Source organism: Centrocercus urophasianus, unplaced genomic scaffold, assembly GCF_019232065.1.
Source record: "Centrocercus urophasianus isolate 14NV4802_14NV808 unplaced genomic scaffold, USGS_Curo_1.0 seq_7, whole genome shotgun sequence".
In the NCBI taxonomy this organism is placed as follows: Eukaryota; Metazoa; Chordata; class Aves; order Galliformes; family Phasianidae; genus Centrocercus; species Centrocercus urophasianus.
In genome coordinates, this window is record NW_024885310.1 from 1,142,562 (window position 1) to 1,156,455 (window position 13,894).

Genomic DNA, 13,894 nt, shown 5'->3' on the forward strand with positions numbered 1-13,894 from the left:
TATGTTTCTGTTTCTCATTTGGAGAACTATTTTGGGTCAAAAACAAGTGAGCCAAAGGGATCCTTACAATAATTGCTCCCATTGGAACTGCTGAGGTTTTGGTTCCTCAAAACAGCAATGTGAAAATTACAGGGTTGTTAAAAAAAAAAACAAAAAAAAAACAAAAAACTTTACCCTAGTTCTTCCTGCTCTGTGTATTGATATGGAATGCTGCATCAAGAAAAAGAGGGCCTAAACTTTCTGTGGCTTCATGCAAGGAGCAGAAATCTAACAGGTTGGTTCATATAGCACCAGAGGGAAATCACTGCTCGTACCCAGTATGGCTTTCTGAGCCAACCTGTCAGATTTCTGCTCCTTCATGGCACCTTCTCTCTCTCTAGGAGGCACTCATGAGAAAGGGATAGAACTGGGTGCTGTGGAAGGGAATAGTGAGCTGGTACCTCAAGTAGATCTGTGATGATTTCATGTGCTGCAATGCAAATGTCACTTACATCTCATTCTGAGAAGTGTGGTAGGAACTACATGGACCTTCTAGGCAGTAAGGACGTGACAAATACAAAATTCTCTGCACTTACCAACAGTCATGTCTTCCTGTAAATTTGAGAACAAGATAAGGTATGAGATCTGGTTAGTCACAGCTTGAAGACATTATGCTGGGAAAACAGCACAGTGCAGATGAAGGATTAAGCACATTTTGTTTGTAAGATTGCCTAGCACCACCTGCTGGGCTCTCCCTGCTGCAGTGCTGTTCCAGAATACACTTAATGCTTTGCCACTTATGGCCACGTGAGGATCAGCTCTAGAAAGCTCCAAAGTTTGCCCTAACTATTCCTGTTTGGTAACAGAGAGGATGATAAAATTTCGAGGGTGGGAAAGAAGTAGTGATGAGCAAAAGGAGGCAGTCTTGTATCCATCAAAGAGCTGGCAAATTCCTGTCCTACACTGGTGCTTTTTTTCCCTCCATGCATTTTATAGGAAAGTAAGAGGTCTCCGAATTCATGTGACAAAATGCTAGTAATGGACTCCAGTTGTGGAAGGATAGTTGGGCCAGAAATGCGTAAAGCTGAAGTTAAAAAGTTTAAAGTCACTTCAAGTTGTACTTACATTTTTTAAAGTAATATGACATTCAAAAGAATTTATTATCTATTTAAGGCAAACAACATAACAAGAAAGATATATAGGATTCTATATATATATAGGGAAAGATATATAGGGATATAGTAACACAATCTGCTGGAAACAAGAAAAAGGTTTTGAGACAGCATACTTACTTGAAATGGAAACAGATAGCCAAATTCTGCTGGCACATTTTCTTGGTTGAGTACAAAGAAAATCTCTTGGCTTGAAAACCATGCTTTGACATCCATCCATCACTGTTGCTCGATAACAGGTATCACGTTTCCTCCTGTGCATTCTTGTAGCTGCAGTTTCACAGCAACGGTGGACAGATAAGCCAGCTGTTGTTGTGAACTGAATGTGATCGTTAACAGTCTGTCCTTTGTATTTACTTCAAGTTTAAGGCAAAAAAAAGGAAAAAAGAAAAAAATAGCCACCTTTCTGAATGGAGGTTATTTTTACATCTCCCTTTGTTCAAATGGCACCCACAGAAGGGTGCTGCAGTCTCAAAGGAGGTGGTTAGCCTCTTCAAAGCCACTTGCCACTTAAAAATAATAAAAACTTTGCCATTGGAGTAATGGCCAATCTAATTTGGTTCTGTTCAGCTCTGCTCGAAAGTTTCTTTTGCAGTCGAAGAATCATGGCTCATTCATTTCAGTTAGGTAAGCAGTGAATGAAATGGTAGGCAAATGGGAATGTTTTAAAAGAAAGTTGTTCCCTTTTCCAGCTGTACGGGAGGAGAGCTCCCTGGGAGGACCCTGCCAAATGGGTAATGGACACGTACCCATGGGCAGCCACCCCACAGCACCACGAGTGGCCTCCTCTGCTACAGCTGCGACCTGAGGACGTGGGGTTTGATGGCTACTCCTTGTCACGGGAAGGCTCGACCAGCAAGCAAGTTCCAGTGAGTGATGCTGAAGGAGATCCACTGGTAAGCTTCTCCTTTCTGAGACAGTGAAACTGCCTGGTTTCCCTTTGTTAAGGGGGACTAAAAGCAGGAGTGAAAAGATAACGGAACAGCAGAACATGTTTTAGCTTTCTCTAGCTCACGTATACAGGTACAGGCATCATTTCCAACTCAGTGATTCTGTGGTTCTAAATATCAAGCTAGAGATTTGTACCTTCAGATTAGCCTAATTCAACAGTTCTGTATGCATTTCCATGTGTCAGAGCAAGAGGGGGGAAGGATGCTTGCAGAATCTTGTGGACTAATCATAGAATCGTGCAATGGCCTGGGTTGAAAAGGACCTCAAGGATCATCTAGTTTCAACCCCCCTGCTGTAGGCAGAGTCCCCAACCACCAGGCCAGGCTGCCCAGAGTTACAACCAGCCTGGCCTTGAATGTCTTCAGGGATGGGGCATCCACAACCTTCTTGGGCAACCTGCTCCAGTGTGTCACCAGTGTGTCACCACCCTCTGAGTGGGTCAATTCAATCTCTTCATTTTTATCCTTTCTGGAAAAGCATACAATTCATGACTAATTTGTATGTTGCCATAGCATGTTTTAAATGTAATTCCTCTTTTCAGATACACAGGAATAATTACTCCAGATGTCTGTTCCTTACCTTTGCAACGTGCTGGCAAAGTGAATGCAGATGCGATTATCATATAGAGTTGATACTGTTTCTACCCTCAGAATACAATAATTATGTGCTTTTTTGCCTCTGTAGATGAACATGCTAATGAGACTGCAGGAAGCAGCCAACTATTCAAGTCCCCAGAGTTATGACAGTGACTCTAACAGCAACAGCCATCACGATGACATTCTCGATTCATCTCTGGAGTCAACGTTGTGATCTTCATCGGATAGAAATAGGGCATTTCCATGATTGCTGTCCCACTTGACAAGAATCCCAATCACAAACTCATGAAAGGAACGTGTTCCTGGGCTGGGCTGGTATCTCAGTGTTAGAGCTGCAATAACAAGAAGACACTTAGAGTCAGTCTTGAACCTGGGTGCAGGCAACCCAAGCAACATTTGTATTGTTTTTCTTCTTACAATGATAAGAGCTGCACTGTTCCTTTGTTTTCTTCTGTTTAGTTGCTGTAAGCTCTCATGCCTAAGATGCTGAAGATGCTAAAAATAGTCATCGTTACTAAAAGAAAAAACAGTTAAAGGGGGTGGATTTCACAACTATGAAGCAAACAGCTTTGTGCCATGTAGAGAAGGAGAGGGGAGAGGAAATTTTTGCCTATGCTGCTTTTGACCAAACACATTTAGGTGAGGGCTGGACTTTTACCAATCAGCTTTGCAGATTAAACTCAGCTTTGTATAGTTCTGGTGCTATAACAATACTGCTTGCCTTGGTATAATACTCCATAAAGGCAAAGCTGCTAAACAGGGAAGTTTAAATAAGTATAATAAAAGGGGGGGAGGGGGGAAGAATGAAAAGAAAAAACACTGCTCTCCTTGCCAGTCTGAGACCTTGGCTTTCTTTTGTTATGTGTTTGTAAAGATAGACATATATATAAATAGGAATATATAAAAGTATATATACAGTCTGAACAAATCAGGTTTTTTCCAGCACTGTGTAACCATCAGTCCTACTACTGGTTAACTATCAGGTGGCCCTCTGCTGGGCAGGGCCCAGTTCTCCTCCACATCCATCTGTGATGCTCAGTTGACTTCAGCGGGGGGGAGTTTCCCTCTTCTGCAGAAGTCAGCACAAGTCCTACAGCTCTACAGGACCTGAGGGAGCACAGGGGCATCCTGTGAGCCCTGTGTGCGCAGGATAGGTAGCTACACCCCTGAAGGGATGGTCAGACTTTCAGTTCTTAATTCATGCCATGAAACGTTACAGCAGTTTTCTAAAAATGTTGGGTTTTGTTCAGGGCTTTTGTTCCTGTCAGCACAACCATGAATGGATTAATTACAACTCAGCTCTGTGACAGTTCCAAGTGCTACTCTGATGACCATGTTTCCTCCCATGGCTTTTCTTTTTAACTGCAAAAAAAAAAAAAATAATAGTATTCTAGCAGGAAGGAAGGTACTGTGTCTTTTGAGTTTACCCAGGCCATGCTTTTGAGTTTTGGCAGAGCTGTGAACCTGGTTTTATTTCTCCTCCTCTCCGAATATGCACACCTATGCTCTCAGCGTTAAGGCTTTGTACTTCTGTTGGGGAACAGGAGCACCTCACCAAGAATTGCACTTTCCTCTCTGTGGAAGCTGACGCTCACACCAGCAGCCCCACCAAGCCAGCTGCACTGGGCTGTACCTCAACACAACACCATTCCTCACTGTTGGCCTGTACGAGCCTTCCCAGCTATCTTTTGGTGCTGAATTTTGAAGCGATGCCTTATTTTGTACTATTTTTTTTATTATTATTAAATTAGTGCTGTATATTCTGGGATTTTATTTACATAAACAGGGCTAAGTCATCTCTTGGAATATCGTACATTGCTGTGAATATGGTTTGGACAAGACGCTAGAATTGGTCGCAATGTGACAAAGAGAAAGGAGGGGAATGAGAACTTTTCAGGTTCATATCAATCTGCAGCTATAAGTCCTTGAAGAGCTCTTTTATCCATGCAGGAAAAGAAAAAAGAAAAAAGAAAAAAAAAAAAAAAGGATTTTCAACTAGAATAAATGCTGTCATTATTAAATTACAGAAATGTGCTGGTGTTTGTCAATGTACAGAAAAAAAACTCATTATGAACACTTCTTTAGGAGCCTGTTAATCCGTCTGGGTTTAAAGTAATGGAAGAGACAAGTTCATGCTTCTGGGACGCAGTTGGAGAGGATAGCTTGATGATACCTCATTACTTCCTGTAACATACCTGTGCTTATGTTGTCTTACTGAGCTGGTCTTGAATCTGCTCCTATTACAACTTCTAAGTGCTGATGACTCTTTTTTTTATTATTATTTTAAAGAAAAGTATTGTAAAAGAAAAATTAAAATATTTTAATGACGGGGGGGGGGGGCGGGGGAAAGCTTGCTGTTGTTGCCATTTTTAACTCTCTGAACTCTATTTCATTATGTCACTGAATGAAGTACCAAGGGCTCACTCAGCCTGTGTTCCTGATGTGGTCTTGGTACTGTCTACATGGGATGTGTCTGTATGGAATTAAACGCACGGCATGCTGGTGATGACTTACAGACAGGTTGATTTTTCCAGTAGTCCTGACAGTTCTGCCTCCCAGCACTGACCTACCTGCTACTACTGTGAATCTTGATGCCTAATCCTCCAACTCAATCCATGCAGACACTGCGTGTGCCTGTTGCAGGGCTAGGACTTTCAATGGACTTAATATCCTAGAAAACATCTCAGTTAATCTTTAACTGAGTTCTGTAAGACAAGTTTATAACGGTGTTTTTATTTGCGGGGAATGGGGTGCTTTTTTTCTCATGTTTAATCCTGTGCTTATGCCCAGGAAGGAATTTCTGTTATTATTTGGTATTGATGCTAGTTTGGGTTACAGTGAAGGGCAATGTGGAGTGGGATGCTCGTCCTCAGCATCACAGGATTCAGTGTCTTTCTGAAACTTGGGGAGGCAGGTTTACCCACAGTGCACACTTAGTTTTTATCAAGACTTCAGTCTTTCTCTAAGTGACTTTCGTCTCACTTAAGGCTTTTTCAGTGACACTTCCTTTCCTTTTGCCTTTTTTTTGTTTTGTTTTGTTTTTTTTTTCCTACAAAGTTGGCTTTTTTTAAAGGAGAACAACAAGGGAAAAAAAAAAATGAATTTCTATGCAACATTCACGTTGTGTTAAAAACTGAAAATATAAACCATTTTCTTCAAAACTGCCAAGACTGATACAGGCCATAAATGAGATGTGGTTTATCTGGGGAATGGGAGGGGGCTCATCTTTTTGTACATTTTGGAAGAAGCAAACTGGTATTTCATTGTTGATGCTTAACTTCGATATTATGTGTATGAAACCTTGTCTGAATGTGGCAATTTTCTTTCAAGAAAAAAAAAAATGCAAAAACTAAGCAAAAAAAAATAAATATCTTTGTCAATATTAAATGGAAGGTTGCTGTTTTGATCTAGTCGTTTCCAGTGGAGCAGTTTATGAAATATGTTCTATAAGATGTACATTTTTTCATTGTAACATAGAAATGTAAATATTTGATTAAAAGTGCTGCATTTTGATGAATTTTTTCTAGCCATTTTTAAAGAGAAAAATTAGGAATCGAGTATTTTGTGTACGTTTATGATGTTTTCCATTTGCTCCTCTCCCTATTTAATTTTCAGTTCTCATTTAGGATTGGAATTTGTGAATGGTCTGTTTGAGATCATGCCTCCCCTTCCTCCCCCTCCCCGTTTCTCCCCCTTCCCGCACCCCTGTGTCATGGAGAATAAAGCTGATGATTGTACCAGTCTTAAATTATTCATGATTCAATAAAATTGATGCTTATTTATTCAGATTTGTGGTTTCCCTGAACTTTTTGCCCCCTTCTTAATTGACATTTTCCATTTGAAGATGGTGAGTTTTAGTTGTTTATTGTGAAAAGATACCAGCAGCCCTGAGACATTGTACCACTAAGATCCCCAACCCCCCAGTGCCCACTGCCCATCCCCGCAGTTCTGGAACTGTGGAACTGTGAGGACTCCCCCACCTCCCTGGGCAGCTGTGCCACTGCATCACCGCGCTTACTGAGGAGAAAGATTTCCTCATATCCAACCCGAAGCTCCCCTCGTGCAACTTGAGGCCATCACCTCGTGTCTTACTGCTGTGACCTGGGTTAAGAGGGCCCCCACATCGCCACAACCTCCTGTCAGGCAGTTGTAGAGAGTAACAGGGTTTCCCCTGTGCCTCTTCTCCAGACTGAACCATCCCAGTTCCCTCAGCTGCTCCCCATCACATTTGTGCTCCAGATCCCTCACAGCTCCTCTGCCCTTCTCTGGACGTGCTCCAGGGTCTCATGCAAAGCCGATAGCCTGCTTAACTGTCTTAATAATTTGTTCTCAAAACAATAAAAGAGATATTTTACTGGTAGGTATTTGCAGGACAACCGAGAAAGGTGATTTGCCTATTGGACTTGTCTGCATCTCGTGACAAGCCTAGAAAATGATGTCAGCTAGGGCATGCCTCTATTAGAAGAAAATGCCTTGGCTGCTCATGGGTAGTTGTTAAGTCTTCTGGAGGAATTTTTTTTTTGTAGGCTGTCTTGTTCTGCTGTCTGTTTTTTCCCCTTCTCTTTACTTTTTACTTTTTCCTTCTGAGTCGCAATCATAGAATCACAGAATCACCAAAGTTGGAAAAGACCTACCACATCAACCAGTCCAACCGTCCACCCATCACCAACAGTTCTCACTTAACCATGTCTCTTGACAGCATCTAAGCGTTCCCTGAACTTGAACTGTTGCCATTTATTTTAATAGTACAGCAGTGCAAATTAAGTCAGAGCGGATTGTCAGCAATGGGATTTCACTTATCCCTTAGCAGCAGTTTTCCAGAAGCAGGAATAATTTTGGGCAAGCTCTAATGGGTTTCCATATTTGGTAATGCAGAGAACTGCATGTTTTAGGGTTGGCTCTGTAAGGCACTTCAGTCCTGACCTTGGACAGTGAATCAATACTGGGCCGGCACCAAAATGCTTAATCTCTCTCAGGAACTCCTCTTTCTTCCCTTTTTCAGCCTCCCACACTCTTTCCCCATGTTCTTTCTTTCTCTGATGCATGCTCTCTTGTATGTTCATCTTCACATATTTTTTGCTTCGTCTCACTCCTCCCTTAACCTTTATTCTGTTTCCAACATCCTATTTTATTCCTACTTTATGTCCTGCCCAGCTCCACCTCATCATTTCTCAGTGCCTTAGGATCAGTGCTGACTTCCTTTCTGCACTGGAAGGGGAAATTCCCTGGGATCACTTTATGCAGTCAGTCTGCAGACTGCGGTGTGTGTTTAAAGAGGGATGCTGAGCCCCATGGCAGCCAGCCCTCATGTGCCCAGCGGGCTGCGCTCACGCTCCACTCCTCGGCCCGTCAGCTGAGAAACAGCCCTGAAACTTTTCCCCCGTTCAAAATCCTTTCTTTTGGAGTTTGAAGGATTTTATTCATTTATATCAGATTCAGTCGTGGTCAAAAAAAGCAGCCGCCCTGAAGATGCACAATGAAGGTCGTGGAGTAGCACTAGCTGGCAGAAAGGATGCTCTTTTAGCCCTTTTTTTCCACCCAAGCTGGACATTTTATGTCTGATTCACAGGTGAGGCAGCGCCAGGTGCTAGATCAGCTGAAATCAGAGCAAATCAAGAAAGCAGATCAATTTTCTGCAATCTTCTGTGTTTCACAGCAGTCACTTTGGCCCAGAGTGTGTTCAGTGGGGGAGAAGGGGAAACAAAATCAGGAGTGAGACCATGCTGAGCTGCAGCACTGTCAGCCTGTGTGTAGGAATGAAAGGGCTGCCTGCTGCATCGTCTGGTGCTGGGCAGCCACCATCTTCCTCTGCCCTGGCTGCTGCACTGCTGACATTGCTCCAGCCTCATCGCCTCCCTGTTCTGCCTGAATCGCCACACAGAGGCTGCGAGCTCCCGAGTCTGACCTGAGTTCTATGTTGTTCTCTTTTCCCCAGAAATACTGTCCTGCTCAGCCCCTCATCTTGCCAGTGTTGTCTTGGTCTTTCCTCTCTAAATATCACAAAAAATGCTAACATAGCCTGCTTGTGCTGAGGAGCTATGAGAAGGGGGAAGGAAAATTGAGCTGAAGCTTACCATGGCCAGGTGGTATATCTTGATTATTGTCAGCCCCAGGCTTTTAATATTACGTCAAAAAACCGGTCAGTCTTGGATGTGACTTCTTTTGGCTTTTCAAGGTCCATTGCGTAGTAAAGCAAGTGTAAGTAAGCAGCATTGCCTCTTCTACCTCTAGCTTATGAGCTGGGGCACATGGAACCACCAAGCTGCACAGTCTTTTAGGTACAAAGGTAGCCAGTTCTGCAGACCTTAATTAAAAGCACCTTTTTTTTCTTCTTTTCTCTTTTTTCTTGACTGTTAGATCACTGACTCCATCTCTGTGCTATTTTTGCATGCATTTATGTGAACAGCCCAAGTACTGGAAATCAGCAGGTGCTGTAGTTCATACTGCAGTGGCTGATTAAAATTAAGCAAAGGGATGTTCAGATGCCTTGCTTCAGCTTTGTCTTATGAACATTATTTTCTTAGAACAGGCCCTTATCTTTGTTTACCTTACCTTATCAAATTACTGCAGTGTTGCTAAAAAATGGTTTTATTTTGTTTCCCTATTTGGTCCCAGACTCAACCTACACCAACCTGCAAATGGGATGCATGCATTGCTAAATGGCCGAGCTTGGAAATCTACATTCTTTTATTTGGTAGTCATTCATTTTATTATGTATACACATATTTAAAGTCTGTACATGGTAAAATACAAAATAAAAGTTTCTTTATAAGTTACACGTTTAAGCAGCTGCATTTGTTTGTAGTTCAGCCATCATTTCATTGGAAAAAAAAAAAAAAGGAAACCTTATTCAGCCATTGCTACAGTCATTCACAATAACCTTGGTATAAAACATCCATACAGAGTAAGTGTACAAAATAGCGTACAGTTCATATAAGCTGTGCAAAGACAGCAAAGTTCAGTCAAAACCAAAGAGGCATATCCCCTTTCCTCTGTCCACAGCACATAGCAGAAGCCAAGCGGAAAGCAAGCACAGGCCTGTGGGCAGAAAAGTGAGTTAGACAATGCTGCGTCTAGAGAAAGGATGTGTAAATTAAATTAAAAAACACCAACAGAGAAGGTCCCCACTACACAAGGCACACTGTTATACCTGAAGGCGATTGTGGTGGTTCCCGTGGGTCTGTGGCAGGGTGAGGGTGAGAAGGGGGCAGTGGTTTGTCTGCACATCTCATGGACATCCTTTGCCCTGGGATGAGACGATCACCAGATCACAGCAATCCTCAGGTTCTGAGCTCTTGGTAGTAGCTGGGAATTCAGTTGGAAGGTGGGAAAATGGCCACAGCAACTGCAATTTGTTGGCATTGGTGGTGTTTTGTCTCTGGAAAAAATATTTCCCTGCTATAAAGGAAGGAACTGTCTGCTCCTTGCTTTCAGGCTGATGCAGCTAATTGAGCAAATATTGGTGGTTAAGCAGAGAGGAATGGCTTTGAAGAGGTCAACAGACACCGTGGGTGTGAAAGCCTTCTTGTGGGACAGAAAAATCAGGAATACCTGGAACAGGAATGCTTATGGCCATGTGATAGGGAAACTGCCCTGGAGAAGCACGTGGACATGCAGGTGGGACATCACCTCTTCAATTTATAGCCCTCTGTTATGTACACCTTCGCAATGTTCCCATGTGATGGTAGGAGCAGGTGGGCAACCTAAGAGACCGTTATCTCTTCTTCTTCTTCCTCCCCTTCCTCATCCTCTTCCTCTGAGTCCGAGCAGTCTGAGGGTTTGCTGGGGCTGCTGGAGTGGGATGGAGAGGGAGGTGTCTGGGGACCCAGCCTGTCCCGCAGGTGCTGCGGGGCTGGGTGGTAGGGCAGCAGGTGCCGGGGGCTGGGGGGGCATGCCATGGGGCCTTCCTCCTCTTCCTCCTCCTCCCCTGAGCACTTCTTGCCAACGTCGCTGAGGTCTGGGTGGGGGTTGAACTTGGTGGGTAGGGTTTGCTCTCTGCAGCCACCAGAGGAGAGGAGCTCTCTTTCTTTGGAGTTCCTCCACTTCATTCTTCTGTTCTGGAACCAGATCTTCACCTGAGGGTGGAGGAAGAAACTCAGAAACAACTCAACTCAGTAACACGGGGAGCAGGGAAGGCCTTCAGTCCCATCCCAAGGAAGGGGCACGGAGGTCTCACCTGTGAATCCTTGAGACCCAGCTTGGCCGCCAGCTTCTTCCTGTCGGGCTTGCTGATGTATTTCTGCTTCTGGAACATCTTCTCCAGTGCCTTGCGCTGCACATCGGAGAAGACGGCGCGGCGCAGCATGCCACGGCGCGGCTTACCGCGGGCGGCCAGCGGCCAGGAGAAGGTGCCAGGGATGGGCACGACGGCAGAGGCAGCTGCAGGGCAGGAGAACGGGCTGAGCGGGGACCACGGCCGCCAACCCAGCGCCAGCAGATCCGGGGCCCGAAGGGAATTTTACGCTCAGATGGCCATTGCCTTTCAGCGGGCCATAACTGGGATTAAGGCCATCAGCTCAAACGTGGGAAATGGCTCGATGGTGGCCTGTTTTGTTGAGGGATTCAAAGGGCTCCGGCCTCAAAAGGCGAGGCGCGGCACACCGGCTGGGGTGGAGGTGTGGGAGAAAAGCTTTCCCTCTCAGTTGTGGGTTTTTTTTTTCAGAAGCTTTTATCATTTCAGGCATTTTCTTAATGCTTGAGATGAAAATGAGGACTTTTCTGGTCAGAACAAAACCAGCCCCTTTGGACTCAGTTTTGATCAATCAGTATTCTTTTTTTTTTTTTTTTTTTTTAATATATTAATCTCTCTCCCTCCCCCCAAGTTGGAGAATTCAATCCGGAGACATGAAAAGTAACAGCTAATTAGCACACTGCCTGGCTCCCCGTGGCATTTGTATGATAAAAAGGGCAGAGTTTCCTCTTAAAAAAAAAAAAAGAAAAAAAAAGAAAAAAAAAAAGTGTGGTGGTGGGGAGAACCTCCCCAAGAGAGACAGAGATGCTAATGAAGCGTGAATGGTAATTGTGTAGTAATGAACTAACAGAAAAAGACTGAGGACAAGCAGCTAACGCCATATATTATTGGAACAAAAGAGATTTACACTTTCAAACTAAACACAACGGCATGCCGGGCTCCTCGGGAGAATACTGATGGCACAATCGTCTCTTTCCCCAAATCATTTTCATTAAATGGACATGAAAAGCTATTTATAAAGCTCAAGTTGTTTTTGTTAGGCTATTCACACGCCGGAGAAAGGGAGCAAATTCCATTATCCGGAGGATGAATGGAAGAGCTGGGGTTATTTTTTCCTCTCTCTCTTTCCCCGTTTTTTCTTTTAAACTAATAGCTTGTGTAATTAGATTTAAAAGAAGAAGAAGAAGGGAAAGTTCTCCGCATGTCCGTAAGGGCCGCCGCCAGGCCCAGGAACGCGCGGCGGGTGCACGCGCGGCCCCGCGGGAACGCGCGGCTTTGCGCGGGCGCGGCGGGCGCTGTCCGCTCCGCCAGTGGTGCTGAAGGCGACGGCGGGGAGGGAGGGAGCGGGCGTGAAGAAACGGGATGGTGGGCAGAGGAACGTCGGTTGGGGGGAGAGTGCGCAGAAGCCGGGGGGAGGGGGAGGAGGTTTTCTAGACCTACCTGGAAAATAGGAAGATCTGATGAAAGGCTGGAAGGATCCTTCAAAGTACGGAAAGGAGAAAGTCTTTGGAGGGACGCTTTGAAGCAGGGCAGGAGAGGACTCTAAGTGAAGAAATAGAACGAAATCATGAGGGCTGGCAGAGGATCGACCCGGGAGAGCTCGGCGGGGCTGGGCTCACTCTGCCGCCTGGCGCCGCGTTCCCTCCCGAGCAGAAACCCCGGCTCCTTCGGGGTCCGCCGCTGCCCAGCCCCTTAAGTAGGCGGCGGCGAGAGGGTCCTTCCTGCCCCCACCCGCTCCCTTCTCTTCCCCCGGCGGAGCCGCTTACCCGCGCGGGGGGCGGAGGACAGAATGGCGTTGACCCCGAACTTGAGGAAAGTGGAGTCACTGCCGGAGCTTTGGGGCGAGCAGATCCTCCTGGCCGCCGTGCAACCGGGCAGCTCCGGTGTCCCCGAGTCCGTCCTGGGTGCCGAGGCCGGGGGTGACATGCTGCTGGGCGGGGGAGCGCTGCGGGGAGGGTAGGCGCCGGGCCGGCTGATCCGGATCAGGTCCTCCACCAGGAAGCTGGAGTGGCTGGAGAAGGCGGACTGCAGCGACTGCGGCAAGGTGAGGGTGGGAGTGGGCCGCAGCAGGCTCGGGTAGACGGCCGGCGGAGCGATGAGGCTGGGGAACATCATCGCATGGGCCGTCCGTCCGTCCCTCCGCCTGTCTGACTGTCCGCGAATAAAGATCCCACTGGCGAGCCGGGCAGGGTTCTCTGTGCCCTTCCTCCTGGATGCGGGGTTTTATAGTGGCCAGTCCCGCTCGGGCTCTTTCAGCGGTGACAGCCCCAACAATGGGGTTCAACAAAGTTCTCCACTCGGGCTTCATTCAGCGGCCGCTCCGGGGCTGCCCATTGGTTCGGGGCTGCAATTTATGATTGGATTAGGCTTCATAAGCACCCCGCGCACAATGGCCGCGCCACAAAGAAAGTGTAGTCATCAATTTTGCATATTGACCGCCTCTTTGGAATACGTCGCTCCAAAGGCTCCCAGCAGGGTTTTGTTCCGAGGCAACACACACAGGCTAATTAAATGCCTATTTAAAAGTTTCCAGTGACATCTTGCCTCATAGAAAGGGAATTATTTAAAGAAAGCACTAAATTTATTTGCCTCTCCCCCGCTGAGGTTAGGAAATAAATCAATAAATATTCATCAAAACCGTCAGAAAAGCTTTCTTTTTTTTTTTTTTTTTTTTTTTTTTTTTTGGTTGCATAAAACACAAATGGGAAAAACACAGCATTAAACTACGGAGGGAGGACGGAAATGTTCTGAGCGTGGTTCAGATGTGCTCTGCTCCGTGCTTGCAGTGCTTCGGGCATGGTATTGGCGTAGTGTTGTTGGCGTGGTGTTGTTGGCGTGGTGTTGGCATGGTGTTGGTGTCGGCATGGTGTTTTTGACGTGGTGTTGGCTATTTTTTCCTATCCACGCGTTTGAAGTCGGCTATAAAATGGATCTGCAGCTTTCACTTCTACTTTCTGGGGTCTGACACTCATGAGGGTCCTGCTCAGGTGCTCGGGCTCAGAGTC

General features: G+C 45.6%; 2 protein-coding genes across 9 annotated transcripts in view; one reads left to right on the forward strand and one right to left on the reverse strand.

Annotated features, from left to right (window-relative positions):
* Nucleotides 1-4,690, forward strand: part of NAV2 (neuron navigator 2) — a 188,150-nt gene extending 183,460 nt beyond the window's left edge. For all 8 annotated transcript variants that reach the window (XM_042837241.1, XM_042837242.1, XM_042837243.1 and 5 more), the window contains 2 exons: nucleotides 1,844-2,047; nucleotides 2,787-4,690. In XM_042837241.1, the coding sequence (XP_042693175.1) occupies nucleotides 1,844-2,047; nucleotides 2,787-2,912 (330 nt within the window). In that variant the 3' untranslated portion in view covers nucleotides 2,913-4,690. The remainder of the gene's footprint in view (nucleotides 1-1,843; nucleotides 2,048-2,786) is intronic.
* A 5,711-nt stretch (nucleotides 4,691-10,401) lies between these two features.
* Nucleotides 10,402-13,004, reverse strand: DBX1 (developing brain homeobox 1). The gene is made up of 4 exons (XM_042837355.1): nucleotides 12,656-13,004; nucleotides 12,330-12,431; nucleotides 10,875-11,077; nucleotides 10,402-10,773 (listed from the first exon to the last, which is right to left on the reverse strand). The coding sequence occupies exons 1-4, from the start codon at nucleotides 13,002-13,004 to the stop codon at nucleotides 10,402-10,404; spliced, it is 1,026 nt and encodes a 341-aa protein (XP_042693289.1).
* Nucleotides 13,005-13,894: the final 890 nt, after the last annotated feature.